Source organism: Hippopotamus amphibius, chromosome 15 (genome assembly GCF_030028045.1).
Source record: "Hippopotamus amphibius kiboko isolate mHipAmp2 chromosome 15, mHipAmp2.hap2, whole genome shotgun sequence".
NCBI lineage: Eukaryota > Metazoa > Chordata > Mammalia > Artiodactyla > Hippopotamidae > Hippopotamus > Hippopotamus amphibius.
The window spans coordinates 11289340-11317139 of NC_080200.1; the positions used below are offsets into that span (position 1 = coordinate 11289340).

Below are 27800 nucleotides of genomic sequence, written 5' to 3' on the forward strand. Positions count from 1 at the left end.
CCTAAGCTGAGAGGAGCTAGAGAGGGAGTGAAATAAAATTCATATTTTATGGCAAGACAAGAAAAACTTAAAAATAAATTCTTCTCTGCCCTTTGGCTTCCTCTCTCCTCCCACTGTGCGTTGCGTATCTGCATTATGCATCAGCTAGACCAGTGGTCCCAAACCTTTTTGGCACCAGGGACCAGTCTTGTGGAAGACAATTTTTCCATGGACGATGTGGGGGGCGGGGGGGGGGGGGGGCGGGCATGATGCACGATTCAGGCAGTAATGTGAGTGATGGGGTGCAGCCCATGAAGCTTTGCTCACTAGGCTGCCGCTCATCTCCTGTTGTGCGGCCCAGTTCCTAACAGGCCACGGACGATTACCGGTCCGTGGCCTGGGGGTTGGGGACCCCAGACCTCCCCCATCAGCAGGAATGTCTGCTCAACCATAAAGAGTAACATTTTCCTGGGACTTCCCTGGTGGTGCAGTGGATAAGACTTCACACTCCCAATGCAGAGGGCCTGGGTTTGATTGCTGGTCAGGGAACTAGATCCCACATAAATGCTGCAACTAAGAGTTCACATGCCACAACTAAGGAGCCCGCCTGCTGCAACTAAGACCCTGCACAACCAAAAATAAATAAATATTTTTTTAAAAAAGGAACATTTTCTTAGCATCAACAAGACAACTCCTTCAAAGATAACATTCCTTCTTGATCTTGTAAGGGGTCACATGACCCACCATGATCATGCTTAGATCTGGATTATGTAAATTGTCAATAATACATCATTTGATGCACAGCCCTCTACCTCAAAAAAGTTGTATAATTGTGCCTTGACTTCTAACGGGTTAAACAGTTCTCAGAGCTTTCTGAGACGCTCTTCCCAGCTTACAATCCTCAAATTTGGCTCAAATAAGAGTTTTCCAATTCTTTCTTAGATTGAATGATTAATGTTTTGGTGACAAGGAGTGCTCTTGGTTCAAATAACACACATTTGTATTTCATACAAATCTTGGTAAGTTTTTTTTCTTCTTTCAGTTTTATTGAGATAAGATTCCATACATCACTGTATACATTACCACATAATAATCTGACATACATTCATCATGAAATGACTATCACACTAAGTTTATTGAGCATTCATCATCTCCTATAGATACAAAAATAAGAAACAAAAAATAAATTTTTACCTTGTGATGAGAACTCTTAGAACTTACTCTCTCAGCTACTTTCATATATCACATACAGCAGTGTGAATTACATTTACCATGTTGTACATTACATCCCTGTACTTATCTTTTAACTGGAAGTTTGGACCTTTGGATTGCATTTATCCAATTCCCCTCCCCCATCTCTGGTAACCTCAAATCTGCTCTCTATTCCTATGAGTTTGTTTGTTCCTCAAGTATAATTGACCTACAGCACTATGTTAGTTCCTCTTACACAACAGTGATTCAATATTTCTATACCTTTCAAAGTGATCACCATGATAAATCTAGTTACAATATGTCACCTTATAAAGATATTATACCGTTATTGGCTCTTCCTAGATTTTCCTGAACAGATGTTCATCTGCTATTTGCCTTTATCACCATTTCCAGCAGCTTGAAATGTTTGTCATTAAAATAATTTTCACCAGTTTTATTGGGGAGTGAGTCAGAAGACCTCCTCACACTGTAAGGACATCCTAATACATTCAGTATGAAGCCCATTTCAGTGAATAGAGAATGAATGTGAAAGCTCTGAAATCACTTGTCATTTTATATGTGATCAAAATTAAGAAATTTTATTTTTTATGATTTCCAAAAAGATGCTGAACACTTCACAAAAATTATCCTGTTCAGGAGATTACACAGAAGAAATGATTTTTCATTTATAAGGCACAATTTGATTTCTAATAGATTAAAATATGATTAGTCATGATTCTTCACAAAAACAAAACCATCATGATGCATATGTGTAAGTGCATGTGTTTATACACGTATATTAATTTTCCTTTTTTTTTTTTTCTTTCCTCTTTAAGAAAGTGACTCATGTTCTTATGGAGGAATGGCTAAATAAAAAATATGCAATTGAGGGAATTCCCTGGCAGTCCTGTGGTTAGGACTCCGTGCTTTCACTGTTGAGGGCCCAGGTTCAAACCCTGGTCAGGGAACTAACGTCCCACAAGCCATACAGTGTGGTCAAAAACAAAGAAACAAAAAAACCAAAACCAAAACCAAAACCAAAAATCTGAATCTAAATGGGCACACTGGAAATCTAAGGGAAGAATTATACTTGAAATCCAAACACAGTCTATAGGCAGAATACGTCTACTTCAGGGAAGATAAGTTTTTGTTCTATTAAGAACTACAACTGATTAGAAGAGGCACACCCACACTAAGGAGAATAACCTAATTTATTCAACTCCATCCATCAAAATAGTAATCTTAGGAGACAAATCCTACACAAACATCCAGTAGACTGTTTTGCTAAACATCTGGGCACTATGGCCAAGCCAAGATGAAACAGAGATTGTGGCTTGTAGTTTCCTTTTCTTGTGGAGTCTTTGTCTTATATCAGGGAGATGCTGGCCTGATCAAATGAGTTTGGAAGCATTCCTTACAATTCCAGTATCTGTAATACTTTAAGAAATATTGGTATTAATCATTTGAACTTCTTACTGATATTTCCTTTGGTCTGTTCAGGCATTCTATTTTAAAATTAACCCTAGGCCATAAAAGAAGCCTTAGACAATTTAAGAAAATTGAAAACATGTATAGTATCTTTTCCAACCACAACACTGTGAATCTGGAAATCAACTACAGGAAAAAATTGTAAAAATCACAAAAATGTGGAGATGAAACAATATGCTGCTAAACAACCAACGGGTCACTGAAGAAATCAAACAGGAAAGGAAAAAACTCCTGGAGAAAAATTAAAACAAAAACACAACAATCCAAAATCTATAGGATGCAGGAAAAGCAATCCCTAAGAGGGAAATTTATAGCAATACAAGCTTAAATCAGGAAAGAAGAAAAATCACAAAAAAACCCCCAATCTTAAACCTAAAGAAACTAGAAAAAGAACAAACAGAACCCAAAGTTAGTACTAGGAAAGAAATCATAAACATCAGAGCAGAAATAAATGAAACAGAAACTAAAAAAATAGAAATGATCAATGAAACTAAGAGATAGTTCTATGATAAACCTTTAGCCAGACTCATCAACAAAAAAACAGGGCCTAAATCAATAAAATCAGAATGGAAAAAGGAAAGTTTACAACCAATACCACAGAAATACAAAATAACACAAGATACTAGTATGAACAATCACATGCCCATAAAATGGAAAACCTGGAAGAAATGAATAAATTCTTAGAAATCTGTTTAAACACCCAAGACTTAATCAGGAAGAAACAGAAAAAAAAATTGCTAAGCTAATTATCAGGGAAATGAAAATCAAAACTGCAATAAGGTACCACCTCACAGTGGTGAGAATGTCCATCATTAAAAAGTCTACAAATAGCAAATGCTGAAGACCCTGCAGAGAAAAGGGAACCTTCCTACACTGTTGGCGGGAATGTAACTTGGTGCATCTATTTTGGAACACAGTATGGAGGTTCCTCAAAAAATTAAAAGTAGAGTTGCCATATGATCCAGCAATCCCACTCTTGGGCATATACCCAGATAAAACTACAATTCAAAAAAGAATATGCATGCCTATGTTCAGCACAGTGCTATTTACAATAGCCAAGACATGGAAACAACCTAAATGTCCATCAAAAGATGAACGGACAAAGAATATGTGGTACATATAAACAAGGGAATACTACTCAGCCATAAAAAAGAAAGAAATAATGCCATTTGCAGCAACATGGATGGACCTAGAGATTATCATACTAACTGCAGCAAGTCAGAAAGAGAAAAACAAATACTATATATCACTTATATGTGGAATCTAAAATATGACAGAAATCAACATATCAACAAACTACTATATATATAGGATGCATTTTAAAGGATCCTATTTATAGCACAGGGAACTATCTTCAATATCCTGTGATAAACCATAATAAAAAAACAATATGGAAAAGAATATATACATATAGATAACTGAGTGACTTTGCTATGCAGCAGAAATTATCACAATATTGTAAATCAACTACACTTCAATAAAATTTTTTAAAAATTAAAAAAAAAAAGAAAATAGGAATGAGGGAGAGGCACTATGCCTGTTTACACACACCAGTTTCTCTATGTACATTAAAGGAATGGAGAATGCAAAAAAAAAAAAAAAAAAAAGACACAAGTGAACGTATTTAAGAAACAGAAACAATTAACAGACATAGAAAATAGACTTGTGGTTGTCAAGGTGGGAGGGAGTGGGGAAGGGATGTACTGGGAGTTTGGGATTCGTAGAGGCAAACTATTACACATAGAATAGATAAACAAAAAGGTCATACTGTACAGCAAAGGGAACTATATTCAATATCTGTGATAAACAATAATGGAAAACAATATGAAAAAGAATGTATAGATGTATACCTGATCCACTCTGCTGTACAGCAGAAATTAACAGAACATTATACATCAACTATACTTCAATTAAAAAAAAAAAAAGAGTACAGTCTTTCAGAAAGGGTTCACTGGCAAAGTAGTCCTATCTTTTTCCCTTGCTAGCTTTGTACTGTCTCACAATTAACCTAAATTTATAGACCTCAGTTAAGTCATAAAGGAGATTTAAAAAATATTACAAAGCATACTAAGAAGTGAATTTATGTATTTTATAACCCTATTTCTAGCAATGATAAAAGATAAAATGCAAAATCATAAAAAAGACCAGCAGTCCCCTCTTCTTACTAATATAATTGAATGAAACTTCTTACTAATTAAGTTTAGCTCCACGACATTGTTTTTGCCTTCAGGAAAATGATAATGATCACCAATGATAAAGTTAACCTCCAGAAAGAATTCAAAATAGAAAAATGTCTTGCTATCCTGAATAACAATCAAATCCTCAAACACAAGTGAAAATCCTATAAAAAGTCCTTTTGAGCACCCTGTCTTATAGGGTTTGTAATCTTTTTTTTTATCGAAGTATAGGTGCTTTACAATTTTGTGTTAATTTCTGCTGTACAGCAAAGTGATTTAGTTATACACATATATATTCGTTTTTGTATTTTTTCCATTATAGTCTATTAAAGGATATTGCATACAGTTCCCGGTGCTTACAGTGGGACCTTGTTGTTTATTTGTAATCATTCTTTAGAGAATAGTTTTAATAATATACAGTAAAATAAAAAACATATTGGGGGACTATATTCAGCTGCAAGTAACGGGAAACACCCATCGCCTTCTTGACAGAAGGAAGGTGCTTAGTCTCACATGGAAACAATGGGTCAAGGATGCCACTGCACAATGCAGCAGAGAAACAAACTCCCATGTCATTCTTTTTGGTGGCACCATTGTCAATGTCGCTAGCACTATTGACAGCATAAATTGTTTCTTACACATATTAGATATTATAAAGATATGATTCAGAGAAGAGTGGAATCGGAGAATATTCCCAAACATAAAACACTGAAATATTTTTCGTGGTGGACACGAGAAACCTTACATAAAAAATTCAAACTCTGATGGATCTTTGATGTGGAAGCTGTAAAGACATCAGGGGAAACTACACATCTATAAAAATGGAAAACAAACATTTGTTAGTGGTGTTGACGATACTCTTGACTACAAGGACACAGAATCTGGAAAACAAGCTGGAAGATGGTGTCCTTGAAGCTCCTATGTATCTGCCTCTCTCTCAGTGTGGGAGCTCCAATATCTGAAGAATGTCTTCTTTGCATCTGCTTTAAAATCACACACAGATGAGCTATAGGGGAATGCTAACATGGGACCACAAAGGGGATGGATTCTAGAAAGTCTAGGTCCTAATATTACTCACAGGCAAGATATCTCCAACTCCAGATTTTTTGTATTATCACAAGTCTCACAGTCTACTCAACAAATACTAGTCAAAAGGAAACACAAAAAGCAAATAAGAAAAATCATAATTTACATAGCAGTATACTCTTTGACATCCTAGCCATATGTAAAATTTACTTCAAGTGTTTAATAGAATGGAAAATGGAAAAAGGTTCCAATATGCACCATCACCAAAACAATCTCTGTCAGTAAAAAGGGTGAAATATATATAATGAATTATGAATATCCAGGTACTGCCACACAAAGCTACTAGGAAAATCCCAACAAATACAAAACTGCCATTTTTCAATGTCCCATTAAACAGAGAATGAATAGAAATTTAAGCCTCACTGCATAATACAAATACACTTAAATTCACCCATGGATCCAACAGGCTTCAAGTGTAAAAAAAAAAATCATTATCTGATTAAAGTAAAAAAAAAGTACCTTTGAACCTTATGTACTACTGTTGAAAGACAACTTATGGAATTAACTCACTGTGATATTCATTTCTGAAATCCGCAGAAATCTATAGTTCAAGGATACACTTGAAGAAGGATCCTTAGTAAAAACAACATAAACTTTTAAAACAACTCTTTCATACTGAAGGTCTTCTGGAACATTAGGAATGGAGTACTTCCATCAAGTTATCTCATGTTACTACTAATCACACTTCTTTTCCTTGGGAGTTTTCACATGTAATGATATCGGTCAATTAAAGTGTTTCTCAGGTTGTTTACAAACAAGGTTTTAGCTAGTAAATCCTTTTCTGCTTTCATAAACTACTAAGATCAGAAAAGCCATTCCCACATTCTTCACATTTTATATGCTTTCTGTCCAGTGTGCAGTCTCATTGTCTTGAAATGGTTAGGAGACAAATGAAGACTTTCCCACATTCCAGTCATTGATAAGGTTTGGGTCCAGTGTGAATTCTTTCATGCACTTAAACGTAAGTGGAAGCGAAAGTTTTCTCTTCACTTTTACATTCATAGGGTTTTTCTCAAGAATGGATCCTTCGATGTATTTTTAAAACTGCTTTATATCTATAACTTTTACCACATTGTTCACATTGAAACGGTTTCTCTCCAGTGTGAATCCTTTCATGTATTTTAAGAGAACTGGGGTTAATGAACACTCTCTCACATTCTTTACATTTATAAGGTCCATCTCCAGTGTGTGTTATCATGTGATTTTGGAAGGTTTTGCGCCATGCGAAGGCTTTTCCACATTCCTCACACTCATAGGGCTTTTCTCCAGTGTGGATTCTTTGGTGATTTCGAAGAGAGCTGGCAGTATTCAATACTTTAGAACATATTTTACACTCATATGGTCTCTCTCCTGTGTGATGTCTTTTGTGTATCTGTAAGGATTTCAAATAAGTGAAGGCTTTCCCGCATTGTTCGCATGTATAGGGTTTCTCCCCTGTGTGAGTTCTTCTGTGTATTTGGAAGGATTTTTGATATGAAAAGACTTTTCCACATTGTTCACATTCATAGGGTTTCTCTCCAGTGTGACTTCTTTCATGTGTTCTAAGAATACTAGGATACGTGAATGCTTTCCCACATTCTTTACATTTACATACCTTCTCCTGGGAGTTTTGATGCTCTCCTGGTTTCTTTTCAATGTGACATTTCATGTGTCTCTTAAGAGATGAATGATACATGAACACTTTTCCACATGCACTGCATTCACATGGTTTTAAACCAATTTTCTGGCTCAGATTGAGAGCTGGAATGAGGGTAAAGTTTTCTCCACAGGAACTACTGTCTTTGCTTTCAGAGAGTCTCTCTATCATAGGACTTCTGTAAATAATAAGAACATTATTAATGGTTTCTTTATTATGTTACACTTTGGGGTTTATTATGATTTATAGGAATTGTGAGGTTTTCTATCTTGTGTGAATTATTAGAAGTTGAATATACTGAATGCTCTGCAACAGGACTTCACACTATCTATTAAAAAGAGATATTCAAATACAGGGTTTATGAATACTGCACATGAAGTACATAGCAAACGCTGAACATTTATATCACGTTTAGGAAAATATTTGGGGGAGATATTTTCAAAAATAAATAAATTTGAAGACAGGGCTATTTGTTTTCTTTACTTCCTTTAAAATTTTCATAACAGACCATGATTCTCACCTGAGACAATGCTTTGTATTATGAGCATGGCTCACCTTAATCTTCTCCTCTGGTTATTGTACTGATCTTCAAAGTCATGATCTTCCTGTTTCCTTTCTGAAATGCAGACCCATAAAAATAATCACAAAGTATTAGAAATAATACAAAAATTATAGATCTTAGGTCTATGATGAGCTCTGACCAAGCCTAGTTTCTTTCGGTTTTTTTAGCTGATTTATGCGGCTTGCAGGATTTTAGTTCCCCAACCAGGGACTGAACCCAGGTGATGGCAGTGAAAGCACTGAGTCCTAACCACTGGACCGCTGGGGAATTCCCTTTATCTCCCTGAGTTTCTTCACCAGTGTTTTCCCTTTCCACATTCCACATCTTTGAACAATATTGACAGGTAAGAACACTTGTTCTCTAACTGACAAAGGGAGGGAATTTCTTCATTCTTACCTACTGAGACCACATTCCTGAAGTTTTCCCGCATCACATCTCTGTAGAGTTTCCTCTGTGAGGAATCCAGTAAAACCCACTCCTCCAGGGTGAAGTTCACAGCCACATCCTCAAAGGACAATGAGTCCTAATATACCCAAAATATGTGCACAGTAAGATGCATGAGACTGACAGAACTAGACGCCCACACTCCATTTATAGAAAGGTTACGTATGATTCTGTTGTTTATAAAGAGTTATTCTATGACTCAATTGTGAGGAACTTACTCTCCACACTTTCTCAACAATTTAACAGCATCATGAAGAAATGAGAATTATTTACACATAATTCCTATGGTCACAGTATCACTTACATCACAATAATGGCAGAGCCCAGAGAATGTAGGGAAATGACAGATACACTTTACAAATTAAAACGAATATCATTTTAACATCGATTTCTTGTGAAAAAATTCTTTCATCTTCTTCCTTATGACCCACAATTTATAATACTCCATGAGGCAGAGGATCAAGATTACATCAGGTTTTAGTGAATAGACACACAGTGAAGAACTGAAAGCTTTTTTTCTAGTCCTATCACCTAATATCAGAGGCAAGATGACCTCTAAAACTCACACTTTTAACAAAGCCCAGCTGGCAACACTGCCCCAAGTCCTCCAGGCCTTTAGAAAAAATCACATGGCGTTACCTGAACATAAATATTCTTCTGCAGAAACACTGCCTTTATGTTGCGTAACAATTACAACAGGCTCTGTTTTTCCTTTCTCTCTACATATAATTTGAGGCAGGCAGAAAGTTAACTCAAACTTAGAGCTCAGACATTCGGAAGAAGCATTAATATCTTAGACCATAAAATCCCTATAGTCATGTGCCTTACGGCTGCTTCCAGCCAAATTTCAGAACACACACTGCAATTACATGCCAGAAAAACTCTTTCCCACCACACCCTAACAGTATGCTCTGGTCCTTACTGCCCTTAAAGAACAGGTGAAGAGCTACAGTTTACAAGGGAGTTCACCAAAGTCATAACACTTTGATGGTGAATTTTCCCATAATTATAAAATATGTAAGGGTTTCATCATTGGATTCCTCCGAAAGAACATAAAATCTCCATCCTGCAATTTCAGGAACAAGTCTTTCCCAAGCAGCCACTATAGCCACTGTGAGGCAAAAATCTAGTCTGGGATTTATGAAATTAGAAGTGACTCTCCATCTCACAAGAAGAGGATGAAAAAACTTGAAACAAACAAGTCCTCCCAGAGACATGAGAGCACTGACTTCAAAGGGCACAGGTATCCTAAAACTGGGAAAGAGAAAAGAAAGACGTTTTTAAAATATTCCCCAAATATTCTGTTAAGGCCTGTACCCAAAAAACTGTTTCACTGGAGTCTAACACAAAGACAAAAAAGATCAAGAAAGGTAGAACACAATATCCATGAATCCTGGCATGACCATCTTTAACAGAAGATTTAAGATACATATAATGAAAATAAGTGAAGGAAAAGGGAGACAGAAATAAGTAATGACCACTGAGATGTTCCTACTATGAATGATAGAGAACACCTGTAGATCCATAAGGCTCAGTGAACAGTAAAAATGAAAACACCTAAAATGGAGAGCAGTGTATTATATTCGAAGTAGAGGAAAAAACAAAGGGAAAAGAATATACTGTAAGAAGCCAGAGGTATACTTTAGATATAGAGAAACAATGACTATAATCAAACTGGACTTCTTTTCAGGGAAAACAACAACAAAAAACGAAGAACCAAGTAGAGTGAAATATTTAAAGGTTTGAAATAAAAAAATAAAAAATAAAAAATAAAAAACCACACACACTTTCCTAGAATTTTGTTAGCAATCACAATTTTTTTTTTTAATTTTTTGAAATTTAATTATTTATTGGCTGTGCTGGGTCTTTGCTGCTGCATGCAGGCTTTCTCTAGTTGTGGTGAGCAGGGGCTACTCTTTGTTGCAGTGCACAGGCTTCTCATTGCAGTAGCTTCTCTTGTTGTGGAACACAAGCTCTAGGTGCATGGGCTTCAGTAGTTGCAGCACACAGGCTCAGTAGTTGCAGCACACACGCTCAATAGTTGTGGCACACAGGCTTAGTTGCTTTGTGGCACGTGGGATCTTCCTGGACCAGGGCTCAAAACCATGTCCCCTGCATTCGCAGGCAGATTCTTAACCGCTGTGCCACCAGGGAAGTCCAGGAATCACAATTATTCTTAAAAATTAGGAAAAAATGAGGCCATTTTGAGACAAAAAATGGAGAGAATTTGTCATTAGAACACCAACTTTGAAATACACATTTAAAAATTCATCAGAAAGAATGTAAATTATGCAGAGGGATTAAAAGAGGAATAAAGAAAAACACCTTTTACATATATATTTTTTATAACAGATGATTTTGTCTAAAATAATATTAGCAACAATGACATTGGAAACGATAACCTTGTGGATAAATGAAATAAATGACAGACATATCAAAAGGGCCAGAGGAAGGGAAATGAGAATAGTGTGGTATGAGGTACCTGCATAACCACTGAAGAGGCACTGTGTTAAGTTGCAGAAGACATGGGATTAGTTCTAAATGTATACTGAAAACTCAAGGGCAACCACTAAAAAAGTTCTTTAGAAAGGTACAGGCTAGGAAAGGAAAAAAGGAAGAATTAGGTAAAATGCTCAATTAAATCCAGAGCAGGTTAAAAACAAAGAGAGAGAGAGAACAAATGAAAGAATAAGGACAACAAATAGAAACAGTAAAAAGTGTGGTAGACACCAATCCAACTGTATTAATCACCATCTCAGTCATCGATGGTCTCAATACAAATAAAAGAAAATTACAGTAATATCAGATAATTTACTTATTTGCTTATTTTTATTGAAGTATAGCTGATTTACAAGGTTGTATTAGGTTCTGGTATACAACAAAGTGATTCAGTTACGCAAGCGCACGCACGCGCGCACACACACGAGGGTGAGTCAAAAATTATCCACACTCTGGCTGTAGAATTTATAGAAGTTTTGCCAAAACCAGAGGGTGAATAATTTTTGACTCTCCCTCGCGCATGCGCGCGTGTGTGTGTGTCAAAAATTGTCCGCACTCTGACTGTAGAATTTATTTTAATTAAATTTTAGAACAGACAAATACATCATTTTTTGACATAATCTCCTTGTTTTTCAATAGACTTTGTTCATCTGTCAACAAGCTTTCATATTCCCTCATTAAAAAATGTTTAGGCTCAGTTGCAAGCCACGAATGTGTCACTGTCTTCATTTCTTCATCAGAAGTGAACCTTCATCCTTGTAGGGCTGCTTTTGGGGGACCAAACAGCTGAAAGTCTCATGGAGTTTTCAAAACCTAAGTCTGTCGTGAATTATTTCATAGGCAGAGCCACGGCTGATTTGCAAATGATGTGCCACATAATCCACTGTCACTCATCTATTCGACAGAATCATTTCACGTGTACGCTCCACGTTGTCATCAGCCGTGGACGTGGATGGGTATCTGGTTCTTGCTTGATGGCTAACACTTATGCGACCTTCCTTTAACTTCTCTCTCCATTCATACACACTTCTTCAAGACAAAACACCTTCTCCATACTGCACACAAAGTCTTTGATAAATAAGCGCACCAGGTACACCCTCAGACCACAAAAAAATGAATCACTGCACGCTGCTTTTCTTTTGTGCAAATCACAAGTGGGGCATCCATTTTTGCTTGCACCGCAGTTACAAATGAACTGATATAACACATTCACATCTGCATAGCAGTAACTGGGGAGACAGTAACCTTGAACAGAAAGTGCTGATAAGACAGTGTGATGTGGCCAACAGAAGTTTTAATATAACTGGAGTGTGGATAATTTTTGACTCACCCTTGTATCTTCATTGAATTGCACGTGGCTGTCCAAGTTTCCCAACACTACTTGCTGAAGAGACTGTCTTTTCCCCATTGAATATTCTTGCCCCCTTTGTCCAACATTAATTGACTATTGGTAAGTGGGTCTAATTCCAGGCTCTCTATTCTGTTCCATTGATTCATATGTCTAGTTTTCTCCCAATACCATGCTGTTTTGATAACTGTAGCTTTGTACTGTTGTCTGAAGTCTGAGAGGATTATGCCTCCAGTTTTTTTTTCCCCTCAGGATTCCTTAGGATTCATTTAAATTTTAGGATCATCTGTTCTAGTTTTGTGGAAAAAGTCATGAGCAATTTGATAGGGATCACATTAAATCTGTAGTACTTTGGCTACTATGGCCATTTTAACAAACTTAATTCCTCCAATCCAAGAGTATGGGATAGCTTTCTACTTTATTATTCATTTTCAATTAACTTTATCAATATCTTATAGTTCTCAACATATGTTTTTCACCTCCCTGGAGAGGTTCATTCCTAAGCATTTTATTTTTCTGATATGATTTTAAGAGGTTTTTTTTTTTTTTTTTTTTACTTTCCTTTTCTGGTATCATAATATTAAATTTTAAAATTACAATTTTTGTCTACAAAAAACTCGTTTTAAATAAGGTACAACTGCCATATATACAGTACTAATGAGAAAAAAATATCAAACTGTATGCTTTAAATATATGCAGCTTATTGTATGTCAACTGTATCTCAATAAAGTTCTTAACAAAAAAAAAAAAAATAAGAAGGCACAGGTAGATGAGAAGTACAGGGATGGAGAAAAATGTACCATGCCAAAACTAATCAAAAGAAAGCTGGCATTGGTATATGAATTTTAGGTAAGGCAAAATTCAGACCAAGGAAAACAAAGAGATAAAAAGGGACTTGACAGAATGACAAAAAGGTCCATTCTCCAAGAAGGCATAACAATCCTTCATGTGTATATACATAGCAACACACCAGCAAAATACATAAGGCAAGACATGAAGGAACTTCCCCGGTAGTCCAGTGGTAAAGAATCCGCATTCCAATGCAGGGGATGCAGGTTTGATCCCTGGTCAGGGAACTAGGATCCTACACACCATGGGGCAAAACGTCCATGTGCAACAACTACTGAGGTTCCCCGCTTCAACTAGAGAGCCCATGCACTCTGGAGCCCGTGCACCACAACTAGAGAAGAGAAAATCTCCATGCCACAACTAGAGAGAAGCTCATGTGATTCAACAAAGAGTCCGCGTGCTGCAACTAAGCCCCAACGCAGCCATAAAAATAAATAAACAAACAGACAGACAGACATGAAGAAGGCAGGGAGGGTACACGAATCCATTATTATACTCACACATCAACACTCCCTTAGCATAAGTGATATATTACAGCAGGCAAAAAATCGGGAAGGACAGACTTGACTTAAACGGCACTATGCAATAACTCCACTTAATTGTAATCTAAAGAATAATTCATGAACAAGAGCAGAACACACATTCTTCTCAAATTCATATGGAACACCCAACAAGACAGAACACTTTCCTGAACATAAAACATACCTTAACAAATCTGAAAGAAAAAAAATAATATGAACTATGCTGTTAGAACGCAAAGGCGTTCATCTAGCAATCAATATAGGCAAGAAAGTTGGAAAAACCCCTAACACATAAAGATTCCACAACACATTTGTAAATAAATGGATCAAAGAAGAAGTCTCAAGAGAAATAAAATTTACTTTGAGTTAAAACTGTGAGATGCAGCAAAAGCAGTGTCTACAGAGAAAATTATGCCAACATCAAATACTCTGGAAAAGAAAAAAGATTTGTAAACAATAATGCAAGCATCTACCTTAGGAAACAATAAAGAGAAGAGCATATAATTGCGAAATAAGCAAAATAAATTACAAAAATCAGAATGGAAATTAATGTAATAGTGGGTATTTGAAGGAGAAAAAAACTTTTAAGCTAGTTCTTTGACAAGGTTAATAACATCGATAAACATCTAGTCAATATGACTACAAGGGAAGACAGAAATTACTAATATCAGAAAGAAACAGGGCTTCACTAGTGACACAGTGGTTAAGAATATGCCAGCCAATGCAGGGGACACGGGTTCAATCCCTGCTCCAGGAAGATCCCACATGCCGTGAAGCAACTAAGCCCAAGCGTCACAACTACTGAGCCTGCACGTTAGAGTCCGTGTGCCACAACTACTGAAACCATGCACCAAGAGCCTGTGCTCAGTGGAAAACACAGGAATAACACACTTAGACATAAATAACAGCAAGATCTTTTTTGATCCACCTCCTAGAATAATGGAAATAAAAACAAAAATAAATAAGTGGGACCTAACGAAACTTCAAAGCTTCTGCGCAGCAAAGGAAACTATAAGCAAGACAAAAAGACAACCCTCAGAATGGGAGAAAATATTTGCAAACGAATCAACAGACAAAGGATTAATCTCCAAAATATATCAACAGTTCATCCAGCTCAATACCAAAAAAACAAACAACCCAATCAAAAAATGGGCAGAAGACCTAAATAGGCATTTCTCCAAAGAAGACATACAGATGGCCAAGAGGCACATGAAAAGCTGCTCACCATCACTAATTATTAGAGAAATGCAAATCAAAACTACAATGAGGTATATCACCTCACATCAGTTAGAATGGGCATCATCAGAAAATCTACAAACAGTAAATGCTGGAGAGGGTGTGGAGAAAAGGGAACGCTCTTGCACTATTGGTGGGAATGTAAATTGATACAGCCACTATGGAGAACAGTATGGAGATTCCTTGAAAAACTAAAAATAGAGCTACCGTATGACCCAGCAATCCCATTGCTGGGCATATACCCAGAGAACACCATAATTCAAAAAGACACATGCACACCAATGTTCACTGCTGCACTACAATAGCCAGGACATGGAAGCAACCTAAATGTCCATCAACAGATGAACAGATAAAGAAGATGTGGTACATATATAAAATGGAATATTACTCAGCTGTAAAAAGCAATGAAACTGGGACATTTGTAGAGACATGGATGGACCTAGAGATTGTCATACAGAGTGAAGTGAGTGAGAAAGAGAAAAACAAATATCATATATTAACACATATACATGGACTATAGAAAAATGGTACAAATCAACTGATTTGCAAGGCAGAAATAGAGACACAGATGTAGAGAACAAACATATGGATACCAAGTGGGGAAAACGGGGAGGGTTGGGGGGGAATGAATCGGGAGATTGGGATACCAAATTGTACACTCTAAATATATGCAGTTTATTGTATGTTAACTGTATCTCAATAAAAGTTCTTAAAAAAAAAAAGTGCTCAGCTCAAGAGAAGCCACTGTAATGAGAAGCCCTCATACCACAAGGAAAAGTAGCCCCTGCTCGCTGCAACTAGAGAAAAAAAGTCTGCATGCAGCAACGAACACCCAATGCAGCCCAAATTAATTAATTAATTAATTAATTAAAAGTTCTCATCACAAGAAAAAATAAAAAATAAAGAGAAAGGAACAGAGGTAGAAATAAAAATTTAAAAGGGTTTGGTAAAATGCAGCATCTACTTATAATCACAAACAAGTAATAGAGTGAACTTCTACTTCTAAAGAAAGAACATATTCATGAATCCTGTAGGTAAAATCAAATATTTGTTCTCTAGGACATAATGATCTCTGTGAAACATCTGAAAGATTCTCCAACAACAGATAACTCTTGGAGTTAAGAAGACATACCCCAAGATTGAAAGATAACCAACTGTTTTCCTATAGACCCACACTGAACTGGGACAAAGAAAGAAAGGCAATTCAAAGGAAAAGAAAACCTTTTACACAAACAGTGCTGGAAATAATGGGTATTCACAAACACACACACGCAAACAAAACACATGCAGACAGAGGATTTACACACTTCACCAAAAAAAAACCTCAAAACATATCACAGATCTAAATGTAAAACGCAAAAGTGGGACTTCCTTGGTGGTCCAGCAGTTAAGACTCCACTCTCCCGATGCAGGGGGCCTGGGTTCAATCCCTGGTTAGGGAACTGGATTCCGCATGCTGCAACTAAGAGCCCACTTGCCACAGCTAAAGATCAGACAGGTAGCAACAAAGATCCAGGGTATTGGGGTATCACAACTAAGACCAGACCAGACGCAGCCAACAAAGAAAGGAAGGAAAGGAGGGACGGAGGGAGAAAAGAAGGAAGGAATAGAAATGAAATGAATGAAAATGTTTTAAAAAATTGCAAAAGTAATAAACTCCTGGAAAATATCATAGAAGGAAACCTAGGTCACCTTAGGTTTGGCGAAGAATTTTCAAATATAACAACAAACACAAAACAAGGTCTGTAAAGGAAAAAAGTATAATTTCACTTCATTAATATGAAAAACACCTCCTCTGAGAAAAACAGTGTTAGGAGAATGAAAAGCCAATTTACAGGATAGGAGGAAATATTTGCAATACACTGATGTGACAAATGACTGGTATTCAAGATATCAAAGAACTATTAAAACTCAACAGTAAGAAGACAAATGATCCAATTAAAAATGGGCAAAAGAAGATTTGAACACACTGCACCTCAAAAAAGATATACAGAAAGGAAATAGGAAATACAAAAACATACTCAACATCAAATGTCATTAGGAAATTGCAAATAAAACAGGCTATCACTACACACTTACTTCAAGACTAAAATGGAAAATACTCAGAACACCAAATTCACGTGAAGATAATCCACATTCACTGCTGGGGGGAATGGAATTTGGAACTCCTACAAAGGAAGACAGGAGCTTCCTTTGAAAACAAAATATACTCTTACTATGTATATTAAAACCCAGCAATCGCACTCCTATTTGTCCAAATGAGGTCAATTCTTATATTCACACAAAACCCATACACAAATACCTGTAGGGGCTTTATCCATATCTGACATGAGTTAACAGGTAAACAGGGACTTCCCTGGTGGCGCAGTGGTTAAGAATCCTCCTGCCAATGCAGGCGACACGGGTTTGATCCCTGGTCCAGGAAGATCAACTAAGCCCGTGCACCACAACTACTGAGCCTGCGCTCTAGCGCCCACAAGCCACAACTATTGAGCCCACGTGCCACAACTACTGAAGCCCACGCACCTAGAGTCCATGCTCTGCAATGAGAATCCACCGCAATGAGAAGCCCAAGCATCGCAATGAAGAGTGGCCCCTGCTCGCCAAAGCTAAAGAAAGCCTGTGAGTAGCGATGAAGACCCAACACAGCCAATAAATAAATAAAACAGGTAAGCAAGATATCTTGCAAGAGTCAAATAACCAGTGGTATATCCATATGATAAAATACTGTTCACTAATACAAAGAAATGAAGTATCAACCTATGAAAACACAGGAAGGAAAGCTCAATTGTTACCTGAAAGAAGCCAATCTGACAAAGCTATATACTATACGATTTCAAGTATATGAGACCCTTCCAGTATTTCCCCTTGCAGGCTCAAAGCGGGCCTTAGCCTGAAAATAATGACCTCAGGCTCTGCTCTCCACAACAGGTGCTCTCCACCACCACTGATATTTTAAATACACAAACTCGGTTTGAACAACTCAGCAAAAATCACTCAAATCCAGTGTTAATGTGGAAATGAGAGACGAAAATTCTCAGCCACTTTTACTACTTCAACCAGAAAACCCCAAACATCTATTCCTTTCAGAAAACATGTCAGTCAATTATTATTTCCAAGGTAAGTTTATTTACTACGTAATTAATTTTACTTGAATACTTTTTGTCTGCAAGTCTAAATCCTGGAATGTCATTTGAAATCAACCGAAAGTAGAGTCCAAATGAACTCACCATACTCAGGGAATGGAAAAAAAGTGAAACAAAAAATTATTCACAGCCCTAATGTAACACTGGAAGTTTTTTCCCCTGAAATTCACCTCTCATCACTTCGGAAGTATTTTATATGGTCTTTCAAGCTCTATTAATCAAATACATTTTACACTACTGAAAAAAGAAACTTAAGGGAAGTGAGTAAATCTTTTGAAGGGGACTAACCTAGGAACGGGCAGGGTAGATCTTCCAGAAAAGCTTCCCAAAAAAACCTCCACGAAAGGATTTCCTATAGGGTACCTGTTCCCAGTAAAAAATCGGGAGGAGAAAGGATTTCATATAACCTACTTGAGTGGTTATTGTCGGCTTCCCGCTCACATAAAATACCCACAGACCGACCCCCGACCCCCGCCTCCCGCCAAAACGCCATCCACGACTCTGAGCAAATAGGATAAAGAATTAAAACCCTGGGTTTGTTTGAAATGCACCGCGGAGACGAATAGTTGATTCGATCGGGGAGGCGAAAGTGACTTTGGGACTGAGGGGACTGATCTGGAAATTTAATGATTTATTGCCAGCACTACAAAGAGCTACTCTGGGGGGCTAAGGTTTTCAATTTCAGATTCCGCTTCTCAAATATTCGGAAAACACAGAGGAAAACGGGTGCCTCCGGGCAGAAAGGAGGGGCTGGGACCCCTCAGACCACAGCTACTCCCACCTCCGAACCCTGGAGAACGAGTCCCGATCGTCACCTGAGGACCGTGCCAGTGCTCACCGCACAGGCTGGGGGAGAAGAGGGGCTGCGGGCGCAGAGCCGCGGGGAGAAGCTCCCGGGGCGAAGTTCCTGCGCGAAATGACAAAGCAGGACGCCCACGGTTCCGGCTGCCGGGCCAGCGCTCCGGCTGCCAACCCGAGGGGACTGAGGTCCGAGCGGAACCCAGACGCCGCGAAGCCGCAGACTCCGGCGGTGAGCGCGCGCTGGCTGGATCAAAAGATGGCCGGTTTCGGCCGTTTCCGACCAGTCCCTCCGCGGCGTTCGCAGCCCGGGTCAGCACACTCACCATTTCGAGGTTTCCTGGGTCCCAGTCCCTCATAACGACTCCAACGACCAGGGCAGGTCACGGGGCCACAGAAGCCACGGGAATTACCAGGCCGGTGAACCACATTCCACAGACCTTCTGCGCGGTGGGAGAAAGGAAGTCCACGCCTAGCGGCGCGTTGCCCCGCCCACCTGCCTCCGCGGCCTCCTGGTTGGACAGATTCCAATGCCCCGCCCCTCGTGCCTGAGTGACAACCTGTGGGAGGTGGGCTGGGACCTGTGCCTGCCTGGCACTTTTGCCTTTGTAAGAGAACTTTTTCCTGGCGTGGGGTTGCCTCTGCTGTCTTCCGCAGCTCCTCCTGCACTGGAATTCCTGATTCAGCTTGAAGAAGAAGCCAGTACAGATAAGAGGATGGCGCAGGCCAGACCGGCCTGGAACAGGAAGGTTTTACGTCCTCCAGGGCTGAAAGGCGTGGTGTAAGGCCCTGTGGCCGCTCATGGAACTGTGCTTCTTGTTAAGAAACGCAGACACTTAGATGTGAACTCATCGTCTGTGATAAAGGGGCTGGCTCCGTTTTCATCTTTGGTCCTTGACAGCCCTGAGCCTTCCACCCCTCCCTGCCCGTTCCCCACTCATTAGGTACTGAAGCTAAAGAATCCCAGAGCACTTGCCTCTAGTAGGAGGTCTGAGTCACTCAGCCTTAGCTTTGATCTCTGTCAAACCACAAGCTATGAAGTACGTGCATTAAATTCTCAGGTGTACATTCTACACTAGAAAAAAATTTATTTTAGAACCGTGTCCCCTCTGTGCCTAGAAAACTTTGAGATATCAATAGCTGTAATATATATAAGGCAATTCTGTGCCTATTTCCCCTGAATGAAGAAAAACAATAAGTTGTACTTAAAATCGGAATATGCCTGGAAACTCTTCCTGCCTGCCCCCATCTTTTTTGAACTATAACTAATAAAATTGCATTTAAGGATTGATACATGATGATCTGATCCACTTATGTTGTATTGTATAACTGAAATTTCCTAAGAGAGCAAACAAAAATAAAGGTAACTAACTGAAGAGATGGTTGTATTAAGTAACCTGGAAACTCTTATATTCCCCAAAGACTGGGTCTGCAAAACTCTTTTCCATTACAAAACATTTTATGCATTGATTTATTTGAACATCTTTATGAGATGTATTGCACTTATTATATAATAGAAGGTACCCATTAAGTGTACACTGGGACTTCCCTGACGGTCCAGTAGTTGGGACGCTGAGCTTCCACTGCAGGGGGCACAGGTTCCATCCCTGGTCAGGGAACTAAGATCCCCCATGCCGAGTCGTGGCAAAAATAAATTAATTAATTAAAAAATAAAAATAAAAAGTCTACATTTTGAAGATTTCAGTATATTTGTAGATACAAATCATCACCACAGTCAATTTTTGAAGATTTTTGTCAATTTAAAAAATAACTGCTGGATTTCCCTGGTAGTGCAGTGGCTAAGAATCCACCTGCCAATGCAGGGGACATGGGTTCCATCCCTGAGCCAGGAAGATCCCACATGCCATGGAGCAACTAAGCCTGTGCGCTGTAACTACTGAGCCTGTGTTCTAGAGCCTGTGAGCCACAACTACTGAGCCCACATTCAGCAACTACTAAAGCCTGCACTCTAAAGCCAGTGAGCCACAACTACCGAGATCTCGAGCCACAGCTACTGAAACCCACATGTCTAGGGCCCATGCTCCGCAACAGGAGAAGCCACCACAATCAGAAGCCTGTGCAAAACAACGAAGAGTAGCCCCTTTCTCCTCAACTCAAGAAAGCCTGCCCTGGGCTTCCTAGATGGCGCAGTGGTTAAGAATCTGCCTGCCAATGCAGAGGTCATGGGTTTGATCCCAGCTCCAAGAAGATCCCACATGCTGCGGAGCAACTAAACCCATTTTCCAAAAAAAAAAAAAAAAAAAGCCTGCCCAGAGCAATGAAGGCCCAATGCAGCCAATAAATAAAATAAATAAATAAATTTATTAAAAAAAAAAGACATATCCCAAGACTGAAAGATAATCAACTGTTTTCCTATAGACCCACACCGAACTGGGACAGAAAAGGAAAGGCAATTCAAATGAAAAGAAAATCTTTTAAACAAAGAGTGCTGGAAATAATGGATATTCACAAACACTCACACACACAAAATGAATATAGACACAGGACTTTACCAAAAGAAAACCTCAAAACACATCACAGATCTCAATGTAAAATGCAAAAGTAATAAACTCGTAGAAAATATCATAGAAGAACATCTAGGTCACCTTAGGTTTGGTGATGAATTTTCAAATATAACAACAAACATAAGATCTGTCAAAGAAAAAAAGTATAATATCACTTCATTAATATGAATAATGCCTCCTCTGAGAAAGACAGTGTTAAGAGAATGAGAAGCCAATTCACAGGACATGAGAAAATATTAATATTTGCAAAACACTTACATGATAAATGACTGGTATTCAAAATGTGAGGAACAAGCCCACTTGTCCGATTACCAAAGAAAGGACATGGAGGCCCAGAGTACAGCAAAGCGAGACTTTAATGTCTGTCGGTCTTGCAACAGCAGGTGTCTGCCAGACAGGCACACCCGGGATGGTTACAGCAAGCATTTTATCTCCTAGTTCGCAAATCCCTCCCCTGGTTCCTCATTGGCTGAGTACTACAGGGTTCACATTCTTTCCCAGACGTCGCCTAAGTGGTTTTTTGATCCAATAAGGTTAAAATAAGGACCTGCTGCTATTTGATTGGAGGGTTTAAGTTTATTTCTCAGTAAGATTCCTTCCTCTAAGACAACCTGACTGCTACCATGCCTCCCTTTGTCCTGTTACTTTTTGGCACGAGTCTTTGGTCACATCAGCAAACTTTACCCCATTTTCTGGAAGTGAATCATCTATTGTCCCTCACAAAAATATCCAAAGAACTATTAAAACTCAACAGTAAGAACACAAATGAGCCAATTAAAAATGGGCAAAAGATCTGAACAAACAGCTCCCCCAAAAAAATATACAGAAGGGGAACAGGAAATATGAAAACACGTTGAATATCAAATCACAACTGGATATTGCAAAGAAAACAACAAGGTATCACTACACACTTATTTAACGACTAAAATGCAAAACACTCAGAATACCAAATAAATGCAAAGATAATCTACATTCATTGCTGGAGTGGAATTTGGTACTGCTACAAAGGAAGACAGGAACTCTCCTTCAAAACAAAATATATGCTTACTTTGCATATTAATACTCAGCAGTTGCACTCCTCATTATTTGTCCAAATGAGTACATGTCTTATATTCACACAAAACCCCCACACCAATACCTGTACGTGCTTTATTCATAACTGGCATGAGTTAAGAGGTAAGCAAGATATCTTGCAAGAGTCAAATAATCAGTGGTATATCCATATGATGAAATATTGTTCACTGATAAAAAGAAATGAAGTATCAATCTATGAAAACACACAAAGGAAAGCTCAAAAGTATACTGCTACCTGAAAGAAGCCAATCTGATAAAGCTATACACTGTACGATTACAAGTATATGAGGCCCTTCCAGTACTTCCCTTTGCAGGCTCAAAGGGGGCCTTAGCCTGAAGATAATGACCTCAGGCTCTGCACCCCACAACAGGTGCTCTCCACCACCATTGATATTTTAAAGACACAAACCCTGTTTGAACAATTCAGTAAAATCACTCAAATCCAGTGTTTATGTGGAAATGAGAGAAGAAAATTATAAGCCACCTTTACTAGTTCACCCCAACCCCCCTAAATATCTATTCCTTTTCAGAAAAAAAAGTCAGTCAATTACCTCCAAAGCAATTTCATTTACTACATAATTAATTATACTTGAATACTTCTCTACAAGTCTAAATCTTGGAATTTCATTTGAAGTCCACCAAGAGTAAAGGAGAGACCATAAAAACTTACCACACTCAGGGAATGAAAAAAAGTGAAAAAGTCTTTTTTTTTTTTTTTTTTTTCTACTATAAAAGGTATTTTAATCAGAGGAAATAGAACAGGGCAAAGACACACACTTCACTGACAGAGCAGGGGATGGCAAATCCTAGCCCTCCACCTGCTTTTTTTTTTTTTTTTTTTTTTTTTGAAAAAGTCTTAACAAATAGAATGTAATACCGAAATTTTTTCCCCATTGAAATTCACCTCTCTTACCTCTTTGGAAATATTTTATACAGTCTTTCAAGCTCTATTAATTAAATACATTTTACACTACTGAAGAAAGAAACTTAAATGAGTAAATCTTTTGAAGGGGACTAACCTAGGACAGGTAGAGTAGATTGTCCAGAAGTTTCCAAAAAAAAACCTCCACGAAAGGACTACTTATAGGATATCTGTTGCCAGTAAAAAATTGGGATGAGAAAGGATTTCATACAACCTACTTTCAAGTGGTTACTGCCAGCTTCCGCTTATTAAAATACCCACAGAACACCCCCCGTCCCCGTAAAAGTGTCATCCACAACTCTGTTGAAATAGGATGTACAGTTAAAACATTGGGTTTTTTTGAAATGCACCATGGAGAGGAATCGGAGAGTCAAAACTGACTCCGGGAATGAGGGGAGTGATCTGGAAATTTAATCATGTATTGCCAGCCCTACGAAGAGCTCCTTTGGGGGTCTAAGGTTTTTGATTTGAGATTTCGCTTCCCAAACAATTGGAAAACTCACAGGAAAACTGAAAATGTGTAACCCAGATTGGGCCTTGAACCCTCCTGCTGGGACTTTAACCCAGCCTAAACCCAGATTGGGCCTTGAACCCACAGTCTTTTAATCAGAATCACTCACCTGGTATCTGGATTTACTGAGGCGAAGGTTTTTGAGTCTCAGCATAGAAGGAATTTAGTGAGAGGCAAAGTGACAGGCAAAGAGGAGATTTAGCAATACAGGACACTTGTGAGAGATGCAAGCAGGCCGGGGAAGGGGCTCTGCCCAGAGGATTAAGTGGCCATATTTTTATAATCTAAGGAAAGTGGGGGAGGGGGTAAGGACCCCTTTCTTCCTCATTCTTCCAGTAGATGTCAGGCTTACCTCACTAGCTCCTCCTTGGTATGGGGCAGGAGAGTGTATGACCCTATGAGGTCAAACTAGGACTATCATAGCACTTATTCAAATAAGTCAGCAGAAGGGTGGTAACATACACTAAAATATGTTGAATCATCTCATGTTTCCATATAATGAGGGTCTCCTACTTTGGAAGGTCACTTTTCCCTTAAATTTCCGTCCTTGGTCTTAAGCATCATTACCAAGCTAAACTCAACTAGCAGAATGCAAGCCTCGTTTTTTCTTTCACTTAATGACCTCCGGCATATCTCATGCTTTTATTTATGGCTTTGTACTTACGCGAGCCCGCTTCCTTCACGACGTTCCCCAGGTTTCCCTCTCTATCTACAATCCCCTACTGGGACTTCTACAACTACCTGTGTAACTACCCTATTCTATCCCTATCAAAACGGGTGCCCCCAGGACAGGAAGGAAAGGCTGAGACCCCTCAGAGCACAGCTAATTCCGTGACCGAACCGTGGAGAACCAGTCACAATTGTCACCTGAAGACCGTTCCTGAGGTCACCACACAACATGGGGGAGAAAAGGGGCCTCGGACACAGAGCCATTGGGAGAGGCCCCTGGGCCAAAGTTCCTGAGCCAAGTAACTGGACAGGACGCCCAGGGTCCCGGTTGCCGGGCCAACCCCCACGTTGCCACCCGGAAGGGACTGAGGTCCGAGCAGTGCCCCAGACGCCGCGTATCCGCAGACTCTGGAGTTGACCGCGAGGTGGCCGGGTCAAAGGTGGCCTGTTTCCGCCAGTTTCGACCAGTCCCTCAGCTGCGTCCGCAGCCCAGGTCAGCACACTCACCATTTCCTGGTTTCCTGGGTTTGAGCACCTCCCAACGACTCCAACGACCAGTGCAGATCACAGGGCGACAGAAGGTACCTGAGAGTTACCAGGCCAGAGAACTGGACTCGACAGGCAACCTTCTTCTTCGCGGTGGGACAAAGTAAGGAAATGCATGCTGGACAAGGGTAATTCCCCGCCCACCTGTCTCAGCGGCCTCCTGGTTGGACAGATCCCAATACCCCACCGCTTAGTGCCTGAGTGACAACCTACGGGAGGTGGGATGGGACATGTGCCCTGTTGGCACTTTTGCTTGGTAGGACTTTCTCCTGGCCTGGGATTGCTTCTGCTGTCCTCCACAGCTCTTCCTGCACTGTGGTTCCTGATTCTGTTCCAAGATGGAGCAAGTCCAGGCCAGTCCTGCCTGGAACAGGAAGGTTTTATGTCCTCCAGGGGTCAAGGGCTTGGTGTAAGGCTTTGTGGCCAGGCATGGAACTCTGCTTCTTGTTAAGAAACGGAGACACTTAAATGTGAACTCACCATCTGTAATAAAGGGGCTGGCTCCATTTCCTTCTTTGGTCCTTGACAGTGCTGAGGCTTCCATGCATCCCTGCCCCATTGCCACTTGTTAGGTACTTAAGCTAGAGTCCAAGAGCACATGGCTCTGTTGGAAGTCTAAATAAGTCAGCCTAGCTGGGTGCCAGGACAAATCTCAGTCAAACCACAGGCTGTGAGGTGTGTTCATTAACTTCCCAGGTGTACATTTTACACTGGAACAAAATTTTATACATTGATTAATTTATACTTTTTATTGGAGTATAGCTGATCCACAATGATGTACTAGCCTCAGGTATATAGCAAGGTGAATCAGCCACACATATACACATACCCACTCTTTTCTTAGATTACTCTCCCATATAGGCTATGACAGAGTATTGAGTAGAGTTCCCTGTGCTACACAGCAGGGCCCCATATAGTAGTGTGTACACGTTAATCCCAATCTCCTAATTTATCCCTCCCCTTTTATCCCCTGGTAACCATAAGTTTGCTCTCCACATCCTCAACTCTACTCCTGTCCTGCAAACAAGTCCATTTGCACTCCCATTCCAGACTCCATATATAAGCAACATCACATGACATCCATCCTTCACCTGGTAATTTTATTGCAGTTTCCGTGTAACAGTTGGGTCACTTTTCAATTGCTCTTTATTCTCACTGCATGGTTTCTAGCTTTCTGTTTGTTCACGTCTCATATTTTTGTTATGAACTACACATTTTGGAAATATAATGTAGCAACTCTGGATACTGGACCCATTCCTTCTGGAGATTTTTATTGTTATGTGCTTATTTCTTCAGTGAGTACCTGCATTATTTTAATAAAGCCTGTTCCCCCTGTATTGAGAAGCCAGAGCTAGCATATTGAATTAAGAATATGTAGATTATATGATCCTGCAATCCCACTCCTGGGCTAATATCTGGAGAAAACTATAATTCAAAAAGATACATCCATCCCTATGTTCATAGCAGCACTATTCACAATAGCCAAGACATGGAAACAACCTAAATGTCCATCGACAGATGAATGTACAAAAATGTGGTACATATGTACCCTCGAATACTACTCAGCCATAAAAAAGAATAAAATAATGCCATTTGCATAACATGGATGAACCTAGAGATCATCATAATAAGAGAAGTCAGGAAGAGAAAGAGGAATACTAGATGATATCACTTACATGTGGAATCGAAAATATGTCACAGATGGATTTATCTACAAAACAGAAACAGACTCACAGACATAGAGAATAGCCTTGTGATTGCAAAGGAGGGGATGGGGAGGGGTGAATTGCCAAATGCAAACAATTATATATAGCACAGATAAATGACAAGATCCTACTGTATAGCACAGGGTACTGTATTCCTGTGATAAACTGTAATGGAAAAGAATATGGAAAATATATATATATAACTGAATCACTTTGCTATACAGCATGTTTCCAACACTGTAAAGCAACTATACTTCAATAAATTTATTAAAAAGTATACTCTTTCAGATGGGTTCACTGGCATTGTATAGTTATCCTATTTTTCTCTCACTAGGTTTTTTTTTAATAATAATATTCTTTTTTTTTTTTTTTTTTTTTTAAAGAGATGAGTATTTTACCTTTCATTTATTTATTTGGCACACGGGCTTAGTTGCTCCGTGGCATGTGGAATCTTCCTGGAGCAGGGATCGAACCTGTGTCCCCTGAACTGGCAAGCAGATTCTTAACCACTGCGCCACCTAGGAAGTCCATAATATTCTTTTTTAAAAATTTATTTATTTATTTATTCATTTATTTACTGGTTGCATTGGGTCTTTGTTACTGCACACAGGCAGTGAGCAGGGGCTACTTTTCATCATGGTGGCTTCTCTTGTTGTGGAGCATGGGCTCTAGGTGCACAGGCTTCAGTAGTTGTGGCACATGGGCTCTAGAGTGCAGGCTCAATAGTTGTGGCGTATGGGCTTAGTTGCTCTGCGGCATGTGGGATCTTCCCAGCCCAAAGATCGAGCCAGTGTCCCCTGCCTTGGCAGGCAGATTCTTAACCACTGCGCCACCCATAAGTCCCTGTTGCTAGCTTTTTATTGTCTCACAATTTACATAAATTTATC

At 39.1% G+C, this 27800-nt stretch overlaps 1 protein-coding gene across 4 annotated transcripts; it reads right to left on the reverse strand.

Annotated features, from left to right (window-relative positions):
• Positions 1 to 1017: 1017 nt before the first annotated feature.
• On the reverse strand, positions 1018 to 19424 carry LOC130836970 (zinc finger protein 791-like). Of its 4 annotated transcripts, none has more exons than XM_057709663.1 (6): positions 19287 to 19424; positions 8516 to 8642; positions 8113 to 8173; positions 7516 to 7735; positions 5914 to 5979; positions 1018 to 5815 (listed from the first exon to the last, which is right to left on the reverse strand). In XM_057709663.1, exons 1-5 carry the CDS (start codon positions 19317 to 19319, stop codon positions 5959 to 5961), a joined length of 462 nt encoding a protein of 153 aa, XP_057565646.1. In that variant the 5' UTR covers positions 19320 to 19424; the 3' UTR covers positions 1018 to 5815; positions 5914 to 5958. The 4 variants fall into 4 exon arrangements, with proteins under 4 accessions (XP_057565646.1, XP_057565645.1, XP_057565644.1 ...); XM_057709662.1 differs by having other exon boundaries at positions 1018 to 5818; XM_057709661.1 differs by having other exon boundaries at positions 1018 to 5979.
• Positions 19425 to 27800: the final 8376 nt, after the last annotated feature.